We start from the raw sequence: 14934 nt of genomic DNA, 5'->3' as shown, positions 1-14934 counted from the left end.
ATTACGGGTAGTTCCTACAACAGTTTATTTAGTGACCGTTTAAAGTTACATCACTTTTAGGACAGTTGCAGGGTTCTGGGGTGATGTGGTCACCTTTTGTGACCACCTGACAAGCAAAGTCAATGAGGAAGCCTGATTCACTTAACAACCATGCTACTAATTTAATAGCTGCAGCAATTCACTCAACAACCATGGCAAGAAAAGTTGTAAAATGGGGCAAAACTCACTTATCTAATTTCTCAACATAAATTTTTGGCTCAATTGTGGTTGTACATTGAGGATTACCTGTAATACAAATTAACAAAACTGACCCCCCCCCCCAATATGATGATACATTAATACAGGCAATGATGTATTAATACATATATCAATACATTTTACATTGTAAATCTACTAAGATGACAGCTGAATTTCTATAACATGCAGAATTATAAACCATCAACTCTATTTTAACCTAGTTTAATGTATGGTCAGACATAAGCCAATATTTGCTTTCTTCCTATTGTGCACTTTCATTTTTCACTCCACTAGGGACAAGCCTGTTCTTTACACAAATGGAAAGTTGAAATGGGAAAACTCAACCATCACTGAAAAAGCTGGTACCTTCATTTGTACATTGTACAAAGATGGCTAGCTTTAATGTGGATTTGGGTTTGATCTGTGTTAGAGAAGAGTTTCTCACATTTGTCTATGGAGATTCTCATTCATCCAGGTCATGGTGTTCTATTGATGCTTTTTAAAGAGGCAACTGGACTTCATTTTTTCCTTGAGGACTTTTTGCTTCTTATCCAAGAAGCTTCTTCAGTTCTGACTATTTCTCAAATTCAGCAACTTAAAGAGGAGTGAACCTAAACTCACTGGAAATTAAAGTTCACACATCTTCAAGTGCTGAGGTTGAGAAATTGGAATACAGGCATACCTTGTTTTATTGTGCCTTGTGTTATTCGTGTAAAGTCATATTAAAAATGTTGCATTTTACATGACTTTCCACCAGCAAAAAACATCATAACTTGCTGAAGGCTCAAATAATGATTCCATAGTGTTATGGCTATGTTCACAAAACATGCTAAAGCAAGTCAGTTAAAAGCCATGATTTAAAGTGCAATAGGTTGCTTTTGTCAGTATTAAACTTTTTCAGTTTTCTTGTGGCCTTTGCATTTTTTTTGTACAAGCCTAGCCAATTTGGTTCAATGCACTGTGGAGAACATGGCTTAATTAATTGCTATTTAAATATAGAACCCAATGTAAATGCAGATATTAATACTAATAATGCAAATAGAAGTAGAATGACTGTGGCAAAAAAACCCCACAGTATCAATAATTGCCTTGGCTGCAATCCAAAAACACTATTGATATTGACAAAATCATCCTCAGTCAATTGCAAAAAGCAACTTTACTGGGAACAACTTACATCCTGCATCCTACATACCTTTAAGACCCTCAAACATCCACACTGACTATCCTAAGTCTTTGGGAAGGACTGGATAGGCAGACAAAAATGCCAAATCCAGCCTGAACATCTGGCTGACTATGTAATAAACCATAATGATGTAATTCCCTGGGTAGCTTACAAATTGCTAAAAACTTTTTAAAACAATTCAAAAAACACATGAAAAAACCAAAATGGCAACAAAATGGGAAGAAGGGAAAAGAGCATCAATCATGTTCACCAAAGGCCTGGGTGAAGAGCCACCTTTTCAGGGTCCTTCTAAATACCAAGAATGGGCTGTGATGGCATCTCAGGCAAACCTCATTCCAACGAAGAGGATTGTGACAGAGAAGGCACATTTCCAGAGTCCTTTAAAATTGCATATGTATTTATTTATGTATCACTTTTATCATAAATAAGTCAAGGCACAAAATCACACAACACCCCTTTCTCCTCCTATTTTCCCCACAACAGCCACCCTGTGAGGGTGTTGGGCTGAAAAAAAGGGACTGGCCTAAAGGCAGCCATCTACCTTTCATGGTCTCCTGGCCCAAAGTCACCTAGCTGACTCTGATGCCTAATGGAGGACTTGTTAGTTGCAAAGTCATGTCGACCCATTGAGACCCCATGGACAACGTTCCTCTACCATCCTCCTCTACCTGTCCTCTACCAGCCTCTGGAGTTCATTTAACTTCATGCCTACTGCTTCAGCGACTCCTTCCAGCCACCTCATTCTCTGTCGTCCCTTTCTTCTTTTGCCCTCAATCTTTCCCAGCATGAGGCTCTTCTCCAGTGAGACCTTCCTTCTCATTAAATGGCCAAAGTACAAAGTACAAAATGCAGGACTAGAATTCAGTTTTTTGACTTCTAACCCTGGGTATGAAATTGGTTCTTATAACTGATAGAGGAGACTATTTGGGAATTCGTGATTGAAATGAGGGGTCCTTGGTGCTCTCTGAGCTTGGTGGTTTTCTTGTAGACCAAACTAGGTAATATCATTAGTCCACCCAGCGAACATCATCAGAAAACACCGGGGGACCCTCATAAGAACATATACATTTTGAAACACGCATGGATCAAATGGAGCAAATACTAGCTAAGTTTAAAACTAACCCAGTTTACCATGAAGTGTCAACAGTGCTCTAGCTGTCTTGGTTCAGAAGCTGGTGCAGAATCAACCCTTGATTAAACTTGCATAGGATCTGCCCCCCCCCCCCCAAATAAACTGTCGAAGCTCTGATCTTAGCAGTGAGTTTGCAATAAAAGCTATAGGTGATTTTAATGCAAAATTAAGTGAAACATTAAAAGCTAGATTTCCTAGAAACATACCATGCCGCTTTTGTATTTTTAGAATATAAAGACATTTTGGAAAAGAATAACCCAGAGATAGCAAGGCTAACTAGCCACAATTCTAGTTATTATGGTTATTGGTTATTATGTTGATATCATGTTAGACCATCAATACTTTTGTTGGCCGTCCCTTTATCTTGTTTACCGATTAAGATTTTTTTTAAAAAGGAGCATATTCCTTGAAACGCTGCTGGCTTTCTTGCGAGTAAGGTGTCTCAGTCAGGGCGTCTCCCTGCCCCTAATTAGCCTCAGGGCGGAGGCGGCGAGCCTCAGCCGGGTCACCTGAGGCAGGTTAAGCACCCGACCTCATGAATTTCCTATAAAGCCAGCTCCGCGGGGTTGGTCTCTCCGCCTTTTTGGGGGCTCATTTGTTTTTCCCGGGGTGGGGGTTGGGCTAGGGTGGGAGGCCGAGGGTGGGTTCACTATGGAGGGGGCCCTTTGGCGCGTCTTTTTCTTCCTGATAGCTTCCAGGGGAGGGAGCGCGCAGCTGCTGGGCGACTTGTGCTACAACCCGCTGCAGGGGCCTGCGTCCCACCTTGTAGCTTACTACTGCCCGGGGTTCCAGGACCATGACAATGCCCGGTTTTGCTGTGGAACCTGTAGCAAACCCTTCTGCTGCTCCTCCCAAGAGGACAGCTTGGATCCGACTCGCTGTCCTGCTTTCCACCCGGTTCCCGAGGCGACTAGTCCGGCCGCACCTGCGCTTAGAGAGGATGGTAAAGAGCGTCTTCTCTGGGCTAGAAAACACCTTGGATGTTGAAAATGTGGTACCTCCCCCCCCCACCAGCTTCAGCTGCCTCATTTCGTCCCCCTTGGCCAGGTTATGGAAGGCACCTGCTCCCTGGGCGACCTTCTCTGAAACGAGGCAGGCTTGGGCTGCCTTATCTCATGAACAGGAGACCACCAGGAAATGCCAGGAATGGGGAAAAAGCAGGAGTTACTGTTTTCTAAACAGCTTCTTCCCCCTGTAACAATGGATACCGGAGGGGCTTGGGTGTTTATTTTCCTTCCAGGTCTCCTATCCTTTGGCCCCGTTGATTTTATGCTACGTGCCTTCCTCCATCCGAAAAAGCTGGCCTTCTCTCACCTAAAACCCATCTGTCGTTTGAGGGTCAATTATCCAAAATCGCCCGTTCCCCTTCTTTAATCCGTCCGCTATTTTGTAACCTGGGCTGCCTGAAGACGGCTGGGCTTCAACTTCCAGAATTCCCCAGGCAACCATGCCGGTTAAGAAAGGCAGAACCCACGTCGGAGCGGAAAGTCTGAAGTGGATTGTTGTCTGTCCCCTGGCTACTTGGGGGCTGTGGGAACAGACCTTTACCCCTCCAGCTGGTCCCAACTCAAGACGCCGCTTCACGGATGAGGAGGGGCGTGTTGTGGGACTGCAACGGGTGGCCGCTGGAGGGGCAGAGGATGGGGTTCCTACGAGGGGGCCTCTGTTTTTCATCTTTTTCATCTTTTTCCAGGCCGGCTGAACATCCTTTGGTGTTTTATTGGAATCTTGGTTGGCACCATGGTCTTGTGGAGCCTTTGCCGCAATTACAGCGCTTTGAGGTGTCCGAGAGTCTGTGGCGACCACGAAGAAGAAGAAGAAGAAGAGGAAGAGGAAGGAGAGACCGAGATGGAGGAACGTCGCTCTCAAGTTTCGCCTCCCCCCATTCTCCTACCTCCCCCTTCTCCCCCACGCTCTATTGATTACCCACCACCGTACAGTGCCATCGATCATTTCGCTTCTTTGCCGGTTTCTGTGACCAATGCACCACTTAGGATGGGCCCAACCGAGGGGGCATCCCCGCCCCGACTCCGTGGGGCCGAGGGCGGATCCCCACCCCGACTCCGTGGGGCCGAGGGCGGATCCCCGCCCCGACTCCGTGGGGCCGAGGGCGGAGCCCGTAGCCGGCTCCGTGAGACCGAGTGGGGAGACCTACCTCCACCTTATCCGGATGATCCACCTCCATACAGCGCCATCGATCTTTTTGCCTCCCCGAGTTTTCTGCCTCCTCCGACCAGTGCACCGCGCCGGAAGCGCCGAGCTAAGGCCTCCGGGGCTGTGCGGAGGGCCCCAGCCGAGCCCGCCGGGGCTGTGCGGAGGGCCCCAGTCGAGCCCGCCGGGAATGTGGGGGGAACCCCAGCCGAGCCCGCCGGGGCTGTGGGGGGAGCCCCAGCCGAGCCCGCCGGGGCTGTGGGGGGAGCCCCAACCGAGCCCGACGGGGCTGTGGGGGGAGACCCAGCCGAGCCCGACGGGGCTGTGGGGGGAGCCTTTGCAATGTAGCGGGTTCCTCTTCCAAGGGAGCCCTTGTGCTTCCCTACCAAACCACCACACTAAATTCCTTGTTTTTAAAATCAAGAAAACGAATGACCCTCTCAGGATTATGATTTTAATTGTATTGATTAGCCTTGATTGATGCTTTTAACCATGTAATCCTTTACTTGCTTAATGTCCATCACCTTTTTGCCACCAAGCTATTGGCAAGCCATTGAAGATCCTTTCAAGTGGTTCCCTGTCCCAACTAAGGCCAGCAATGGGAAGAGTAATGATTTTTGCTTGGGCCAAGATCATCATCATCTGTCCCGCTTTCCCTCTGCAGAGTGTGAACAAACCAGCTGGGCTTGCATTCCAGATCAACATTGGAGCAGGATTGTGGATTGCCCTCCTTTGTAACAAATGGTTAGAACTGATACGCAATTGTGAACTAGCTTTGCCTATGAAAGAAACCTCCATGTATAAGGGGTAATTCGGATTGTATCCAGAAAGTTGCTAAGAGTTGGAGTTAAGAGCTGTTTACTTTCGAAAGTGTTGCTTGGTCATTGTGTCTTTGTTAATATGTACTAATTAGCTCCAGGTTAAGAGGGGAAAAGCAAAGTCCGCGGAGAAGGGCGGGGAAGCTCTGAAGCAAATGTATTAAATGCTATTGATGAAGACTAGACAAGCTAGCATTGTAACCACTTGAAATGTTTGGTTAGATACTGCCTTGGTTTCTTTCCTCATAAAGAATTATCTACCTTGGATCAACTTATCTATGAATTGTCTGCCATGTTATTGTTTTCTACAATTCTAGGTGGGACGTAGCCAAAGGGGACAGACCTGACCTGCCCCAAGGCTTTTAAATCTTGCTTGTGTGACTCAATCTTTTAGCTTTATCCTTGTATTAAAAAAACAGCCACGCTGCCTCCTGATCCCCCCTGAACAGGAGAAAGCAATTGTTTTAAACAAATGTTTGTTAAATCATCTTTTCCCTTCAAATTGTACCAAATTGCCAATAAAAACTTGTATTGTGTGGTCTTTAAATGATGGCTTGACTTTTCTTTGTGGACTAAAGTCCCCCCATCCCTTTCCATTAGCAGGAAAAGATTTCCTGCTAGGCATAAGATAGTTGAAACTTCATGGTTATTTTGGCCAAAGTAACACAATTTGTTTGCTATGTCCTTAGATCAGGGATGGCCAAACTTGGTAAGTTTTAGATTGTGGACTTCAAGTTCCAGAATTCGGGCTGGGGAATTCCGAGAATTGAAATCCACAAATCTTAAAGTTGCCAGAGTTTGATACCTCTATCCTAGATGCTGCTTGATGTTTGGGGGTGCACCTAGCCAATGTCGACATGCTTGGCAAATCAGAGTTCAAACAATGGAAGCTTTTCTAATCTTGCTTAATGTAGAATTATATATGGGGTTGTTCCACTTAGTTGAGCTAAAATGGAATTTGCTTCTGAATAAGCCAAGGGTCACCTTGCTAGAATCCAAATGGGGATATAAAGCAAATGTTGAAAGGAAATCTCTCCCCTTTTTACACAGGTACAGAGAAGGTGAAAAGTCTTTGGTGTTATTTTCAAAGTTTGGACCTCATGATTGTTTTATGAATCTGAGTTGCTACTGAAACAGCAGGGTGCACACAAACATTGCATTTTATTTGATCTTAGCATGGTGTATGGATGTCCTGTAGTTTATTAAATAAACTGGGCAGCTCAACTCTAAGCAAAAGCCACAATACACAATACACTAGCTGAGTTTGGAGAACAGTAATCCTAATCCCCAAACCAAGACTTTTAAATTACAGTTGATATGAGAACTAGGCTAGAACATAGAACATATGAGAACTAGGCTAGAACATAGAACATATGAGAACTAGGCTAGAACATAGAACATATGAGAACTAGGCTAGAACATAGAACATATAATCATAGGGCTGGTAGGGACTTTGCGGTTTTGTAGTCCAACCCCTTGCTCAAAGCAGGGGACCTTATTCCATTCTGGTCAAATGGTTGTCTATTCTTGAAATAGATAACTGCAATGCCGGGAGGCAAGCTATTTCATTGATTGTTCACACTGTCAGAAAATTTCTCCTGACTTCTAGATTGGATAACTAACTCTTTAACTAGCTTCCATCTGTTACTTCTTGTTCTGTCCTCTTGATTGCTTTTACAGTGGGTTTAGGCAATGCAATAAGCCAGAATCACGCGTTGGCTTTTAAATCAACCCCACATGAAGTCTAGGTTGCTTAGGCATCTGGTACAAGCAGTGACATTATGACATCACACAGTACTAAGTAAAATAATTTGCATTATTAGAGCCATAACAGTGAGTGTGACATTTTGGGATGCAGGTGGGATGTTCCAGGGGGCAAGTGCTGGGGGGGGGGGGGCAAGGGGAGGATAGCTTCCTACTAGGTCTCCCAAGGTGGCAAGGCATAATGCAAGGTGTCTGGAGCATGCCAAGTTGACCCAATCATTCAAATCGGGCAAAAACTAAGAAAGATGTCACTGAGTTCAGCCTCAGGAACTTTAAGACGTCTGGGTTTTAACTTCCAGACTACTGGAAGAATGCTGGCTAGAGAATTGTGGGAGTTGAGGTCTGTACTTCTCAAAAGGTTTCTGAGGTTGAAAACCACTGGTTTAGAGAACTAAAATCATTGCTCTCCCTTTTGCAGCAGGTTTTATCCTAAATGCTGCAGGGTTATTTTTATTGTTTTGCGATGGCAATAGCAGTTCCATCTTTGCAATGAAGACAAGGGCACCATTAGTACAGTGTGAAGTTGCCGTCCTCAGCCCCAAGCACTACTAAGCATTTGCCGCTTTGTAGACTGTGCCTGAGCTGTAGAGACCAAAAAGTGAGAGGTCCATTGAACTCAGAGGTTGCCTTCGCCCAACAGCAAAGACAAACCCCCTCTTAGTGTTGCATAACGCCAGCAATTTAGAAGTGCAATCCTCAGTCTATGGCTTTGGTGGGGGAAAGCTAGTAACTGTCATATATTCATTAAACCATGGTAAACCATGTTTAAATGGCTTACTGAGAGGTACCAAGGAGAGAATTGTTCTAAGCTGTAGTAACTCTGCTCACTTTAAAATGATTGCATTTTAAATGTAATGTAAGTATTAGAGTAACATTTCCAGGATTTACTCAGCCCAATTTTAGGGGCCCACTTGAACACTCTGAATTTTTTTTAAAAAAATCACATTTCATGTTTTATATGTATGGATTATCAATGGTTTAATGAGAGGACCAACAGCGGGAACATGCTTAGCTACCACCATAAGGCAAATGGATTGATTGATATATGTCCATCAACTTGTTTTCAGCTCCTAGGTTTTCCCCATTGATAACCTATCACTAACGTGGTCTTTCAGAATGTCAATACAATAAATAAAATACAATGAAGTCATTTTACTCTTGTTTTATAACTATTTGCCAGGAATTGAGAGGGCCAGATGCCATGACCTTAGTTGTCTTAATGTTGGGTGCCAACTTTTGCACTCTCCTTCTTCACCCGCATCAAGAGGCTCTTTAGTTCCTCTTCACTTTCTGCCGTTAGAGTGGTATCATCTGCATATCTGAGGTTGTTGATATTTCTCCCGGCAATCTTAATTCCAACTTTTGATTCGTCTAGCCCCGCCTTTCTCATGATGTGCTCTGCATACAAGTTAAATAAGCAGGGTGACAGTATACAGCCTTGCTGGACTCCTTTCCCAATTTTGAACCAATCAGTGGTTACGTGTCCTGTTCTCACTGTTGCTTCTTGACCCACATATAGGTTTCTTAAGAGACAAATAAGATGGTCTCTTTAAGAACTTGCCACAATTTGTTGTGATCCACACAGTCAAAGGCTTTAGCACAGCAATGGCGAACCTTTTTTGGCTCACATGCCACAAGCGGGGGGAGCGCAGGGGGGTCGTGTGCGGGCATGCTGCACCCATAATGCAATGTGCGACCCCCCAGTGCACATGCGCACACAACAGGCGCGACCCCCCCATTTTTACATGCTTTTTGCACCCTCCCCAGGCTCCAGAGGCTTTATAGGAGCCTGTGGAGGGCGAAAAGAGCCTCCCCCCCCGGAGGCCCTCCGGAGGCTTCAGGGACCATCCGAAGGCTTCCCTGATGCCTTCAGAGCGCTCAAAACAACCCTCCGAGCAAACCGGAAGGGTCGTTTTGAGGGCTCCGAAGGCTTCAGGGACCGTCCAGATGGTCCCTGAAGCCTTCGGAATGCTTAAAACTCGGAGGGTCATTTTAAACGCTCCAAAGGCATCAGGGAAGCCTCTGGATGGTCCCCGAAGCCTTTGGAATGCTTAAAATGACCCTCCGAGCAAACCGGAGTCACTTCTGGTTTGCTCAGAGGGTCGTTTTAAGCTTTCTGAAGGCTTCAGGGAAGCCTCCAGATGGTTCCTGAAGCCTCCGGGGGGCCTCCAGGGGGGGAGGCTCTTTTTGTCCTCCACAGGGTTCTATAAAGCCTCTGGAGCCTGGGGAGGGTGAAAAAATGGCTTTTAAAAATGGTGAACTCACCTGGCCAGCATGCGCATGCGCGCTGGCCAGCTGACGGGGCAGCGCCTTGCGTACCTTGACAAATGGCTCCACGTGCCGCCTGTGGCACGTGTGCCACCTGTGGCACGCGTGCCATAGGTTCGCCATTACTGCTTTAGCAGAAGTAGATGTTTTTCTGGAACTCTCCATGATCCAGCGTATGTTGGCAATTTGATCTGTAGTTCCTCTGCCTCATCAAAATCCTGCCTGTACTTCTGGCAGTTCTTAATCCACATACTGCTGGAACCCAGCTTGTAGGATTTTGAGCATAACTTTACTAGCATGTGAAATGAGTGCAATGGTGGGATAGTTTGAACATTCTTTGGCATTTTCTTTCTTTGGAATTGGAATGTAAACTGACCTTTTCCAATCCTGTGGCCACTGCCGAATTTGCTGGCAAACTGAGTGTAGCACTTTTACTGCATCTCCTATAAATTTTGAATAGCTCAGCTGGAATACTGTCACCTCCACTAGCTTTGTTGTTGCTCAGATTTCCTAAGGCCCATTTGGCTTCACATTCTCGGATGTCTGGCTCTAAATCAGTGACCACCTTATCGTGGTTACCAGAGACATTAAGCTGGTTCTTGTATAGTTCTTCTGTGTAATTTTGCCACCTCTTCTTAGTCTCTTCTTCCTCTGTTAGGTCTCTGCCATTTGGGTCCTTTGTCATGTCCAATTTTGCATGAAACGTTCCCTTCATATCTCCAATCTCAGCGAATATATCTGTCCTTTAATGGAGTGGGTGGAGCTACATATAAACACAGCTGCTGTCAGAACCACCAGCTTTGGCTTGCCACCTCGTTGGTGTTCTGTCATCAAAGGGAGAGGGGAACAAATGGGCAATTTGCTGTATACCTTTATGGCGGGAAATTGGGAAGAGGGAATGGACAGTTGAGGAAGAATAGGACCATTTGGAATCCGGTTCGTGCTGGCACATTCAAGACAGTTTCCTCCAAATGTGGAATTTCAGCAGCCCAAACAGAATTTCTCATAACATCTTGATGGTGGATTGGCTATGCACAGCTGGACCAATGGGTAGGTGGGAGGGGGGCTCGGGGAAGCCAGGGATTTATTTCTGTATTACCAAGCAGGAATTTAAATTCCGCTTGATTTTCCTGCAAACAGTATCAGTAAAAGTACCTTTTCACTTCAAATGGAGTCAAGAGTTTTTCTTTCCTAGCAGTTCACACTGGGGCAGGAGTGAAAATGTAAATAGAACTGGTGCAGCTTTTATACAAAAGTACCAGCTGCTGTCAATCATCTATGCACCATTATTAAAAATGAGCTATCCCAGATTAGTTGTTAAGCATATTGGCTGCCAAAATAATGTCTGTGGATATTGAATCCTTCCATCGGTATTAGCAATTCTTGACATTGCTAAGAGCCATGAAATTCTAGTTATTTGACCAGGATTTCAGCAGGGAATTTTGTTCATGATCTTGAATGCATCTTCTACCATCGATCAGATTGGGTCATCTTTCTAGGTTTTAGCTACCTCCATCAATATTAACCAGCCCTAGAGTCGTTGTGCTTTTTGGATTTGATCCCAGGTTGGTCATTTTGAGCACATGGAGTCATGAGGGTAGCCCCCTTTTTAAAGCAGCTACACCATTTCCCAGGATGATGGAGGCAAGGAAGACGGACGGGGTGATCCCAAGTAAAGAGGCATTTGCTTTAAGGAACTACAGATGATCACGTTCTCCTGTGTTCAGAAACACTCTCGGAACTGATTTTTAAATGCTCGGTACTCATTTTCAGCACCACGGAAAGCGACTGATATTCATAAAGGTTTTTCCATTAGGGAACGTAAATTGCTTCTTAGATTTTGGATGGGTAGAGCCTTAGAGATCTTGGGGAATTTACTTTTCTGGTGCACCAAGCAACTACTGGTAGAAAGGAGTAAGGGTTCCATGCAACCTATAACAATAGAACACATCAAAATCTGGAGGGTTAAAGATCCCCTTATTTTCAACTCAGCTATCCAAATATTTTTCTGCATTTTAAGAACTGCACAGTACCATTTGCATGATATGAACATGGCTATCAGTTTCTGATAAACAAAAGTTCTTATATAAATGGAAAAATTGGATCTTTTGTGGACAACCCTTCTAGAAAGTTCTGGTTAGTTTCAGGAACCAGCCTGAAAGACTGGAAGCTGGAAACTTTATCATCTTTATTGATGAACCACCCTAATTAGATTGAATTGAGACTTTTTAGATAAATGTTAAGGCTAAACGTTAACACATTTGTTAACCCAACGTGGCTTTTGCATTTCATGGCATTAACAGAGCATAACTGTAGTATTCCTATAACACACCAACCCCAACAAATAAGCCCTATTACGGCTTAACATAAAGCCTGATTCACAGAGCCTGATTCTGAACTACAAACAAGCTTCTTTAACTTGACCCTAGGCTGTTGTGTTATGGAATCATAAAAATGGGCACTGTCATGGGGCAGCCAGGGCTTCTCAGGAAGAAAGAGCGCACAACTATAAACCCCAAGTGTTGACATTTTAGCCAAGAATATTCCATAAACTAAGTCAAAGCAACAGTTCTGCTTTTGAGTAAGCAGAGTCTCCTCCCCTCTTCCAAGGACTCGAGTCTCTGTACCTCCGGGGCTGGCGTGAATGGGTGGAACAGGTTCCTGGCCAGTTAAGACTAAATGCTTTTCCAGGGCTTTGGAGGGTGAGAAAGTGATTCCTCGGAGTGGGGGGCTGGAAAGAAGACATAGGGACGCGGACTAGGGCACTTTTACACGATGAAGAGGCCTCTTTCCCCTCATCCTATTGCTTTTACTTCTAGCCGGAGAAAGACAGAGCGATGTCACGTGTCACCTTAGCCCTTATGGATCGCAGCTGCTCAACGACTCCATCCAGTGCCCAGACCTCTTGGACGCCTCTAGGGAATTTTCCTTACACCAAGGAAGAAAGATCTTCCTTACGTCTTCAGTACCTCCCCTATGGTCCCGGGGAAGACCCGGGCTGGCGGCCCACCTGCGAAAGAGACTAGCCGTCCCTGGGCTCTGCTTAGCGGCGCCTCAGCGGAAGAGGTTAGCCGACCGGCCCATCGGGTAAGGACGACCGTGCTCTACGGGGGCTGGGGAGGGGCATTGACTAATGGGACATCTGCAAGCGGTCCGGAGAATTTTTGTAATGCGCTGCTTTCCAGCTGTGCAAAATTAACAGATTAACAGATTTAAAAGGGGCCTTGTAGGTCATTTAGTCCAACCCCCCCCCCCGCCCAACCAGGAGACCTGGCTACACCATTTCTGACAGATGGCAATCCAGTCTCTTCTTGAAAGCTTCCAGTGATGACGCTCCCACGGCTTTCCAAGGCAACTTCTGTTTCATTGTTGATTCTTCTCAAGGTCAGAAAATTTTTCCTTATTTCCAGGTTGAATCTCTCCTTGGTCAGTTTCCAAGAGTTTCAGTTTTTTAAGAGCTCAAGTGACGGGATCCAATTCTCCACCGCCTGGTGAGGGGAGACGGAGAGTGTCTCCTGGAGATTCCGAGACACACCGTGAGGAAGAAAATCTCAAATAATTACTCTACTTCCCTTAAACTTTAAGGCTTAAAGTGTCCCTCCAGAGTCAGCCACCTCTTCCCTCCCGTGCTGAGCTAACAATAAGAAAGGGTGTCTTTTGATTGTCATACATGTTATTTAGCTTTTTGGTTTTACTGTTTTCCTTTCTAAAGCCATGCTAAAAACATGCCTTTTATAATCCTTAGGAACCTGTCTCAGATTTAACTCTTGTTAAGGTAAACCCCTCCCCCAATGATGTAGCTAGTCATTATTTACCTTTACCATCTTTCTCTCAGTATCTAGTCAAATTTATAAGATGAATTCCTTGCCTGTCTCTGCAACTGGCCATTGTTTAACCTAGAGCCAACTCTGCAAATATGTGTGTGCACAGCAGGACTACTTTGGATGCTTGTTTTCTTTTTAATGTTGGGATTGGTCAGCTGAAACATGAGTGTCATAAATGGGTTCAGGAACAAGTGACTACAGTTGACACCTTCCGATGCTCAACCCAACAGAAACACCCGGCTAATATTTTTACTGTGACACCTTCATGGCATCCTACTGCTTTTCATCCCCAAAAGATCACCTAGACCAGAGAAGCTATTCCAGGGTCATTGAGAAGTTGGAAGACCAAGGAGCAGGAAAGACTGTTTTAATTCCAGCTGAGAAGCCACATAAGGGATGACATCCATAGCTCCGTTTTGGCACCATTTGGATTTTGACTTTGGGAGAAGGGAGAAAAAAACCAGAGGGTCAACCTGGCAGCATTGAGATGGGTGGATTTGAACCCCCACAATTCCTCAGCCAAACTGTGCTGACTGGGCAGTTCTGGGAGTTGAAGTCCACACCTATTAAAGTGCCCAGATCCAGAGACAGTGGGCTAAGTCCCATAAAGGAATCCATAGCACTATCAAAATAAGATGGGGTAATTACCTGAAAACTAACCTGTATGGATGAGACACAGCTAGGAATTTTGAGGATATCAGCCTGGCAAGAAAAAAGAAGAAAGTTGTAATTCACTGTTCCCAAGAAAACCATAAGGATGTGTTCATGTGAATGTAGGAATTTGAGTCAAGAGAGACTTATTTTTCTCCTTTCTGAAATTGCAATAGCAATAGCAATAGCACTGAGATTTATATACCACTTCACAGTGCAGATTACAGAATCAGCATTTTGCCTCCAACAATCTGGGGCCTCATTTTACTGATCTCAGAAGGATGGAAGGCAGAGTCAACCTTGAGACTGGTGAGATTCGAACTCCAGAGTCAGCCTGCTATACTGGATTCTAACCACTGTGCCACCAGGGCTCAAGAACATGTTAATATGCAAATTCTTCTCTAGTAGTTGGCTGGCAGACTCTTCCTGCTTTGCTGCATGTCAGTCCCATTTGCAGAGGACCCACTGGTTGTGCTCACCCTTGTTCACCCTGGATGAATATTAAGCAGACTCATTTGCACAGGAATGAGGAGGCTGATTAGATTATTTTTGCAGGTCTTTTTTTTTTTTGCAGTTGTGTGAAGCCTTTTATTGTTCAAATTTTATTGAGTTTAAAAGTTTTACAGGGAAAAGGGATTATAAGGTTATAGAATATTTTGACAGCTACATCGTGCTGGGGGGAGAAGCCCCCCCAGGTCTCACAACTTTTACAAACAAAAATAGAAAAATATCAACATTTACATAGGTATTAGCAGTTTTGAGTTTAACACAAAATCACCAGTATGTTTCAATCATTTTGTTTTGTATCACTTCCATAAAGGTACATGTAACAACAATTACAATAATATTTCAAATCACTTTTGTGATCTGAGTCTTCTAGTTGTCGCATCCTCCCCCTCCCGTCCA

General features: G+C 44.8%; 1 protein-coding gene across 1 annotated transcript; it reads left to right on the top strand.

Annotated features, from left to right (window-relative positions):
• Window positions 1–3173: 3173 nt before the first annotated feature.
• On the top strand, window positions 3174–6068 carry LOC309397694 (uncharacterized protein). Its single transcript, XM_081963945.1, has 2 exons — window positions 3174–3495; window positions 4246–6068. Exons 1-2 carry the CDS (start codon window positions 3204–3206, stop codon window positions 5049–5051), a joined length of 1098 nt encoding a protein of 365 aa, XP_081820071.1. The 5' UTR covers window positions 3174–3203; the 3' UTR covers window positions 5052–6068.
• Window positions 6069–14934: the final 8866 nt, after the last annotated feature.

This window comes from Natrix helvetica (genome assembly GCF_964273705.1).
Source record: "Natrix helvetica genome assembly, chromosome: 11".
NCBI lineage: Eukaryota > Metazoa > Chordata > Lepidosauria > Squamata > Natricidae > Natrix > Natrix helvetica.
Note: the sequence above shows the minus strand (reverse complement) of the source record. Positions and strands in the feature narration are given on the sequence as shown.

Coding starts and splice junctions, on each gene's coding strand:
- LOC309397694 (XM_081963945.1), top strand. CDS start 3,204: ATGGAGGGGGCCCTTTGGCGCGTCTTTTTCTTCCTGATAGCTTCCAGG. Junction 3,496..4,245: donor ACCTGCGCTTAGAGAGGATG/GTAAAGAGCGTC, acceptor ATCTTTTTCCAG/GCCGGCTGAACATCCTTTGG.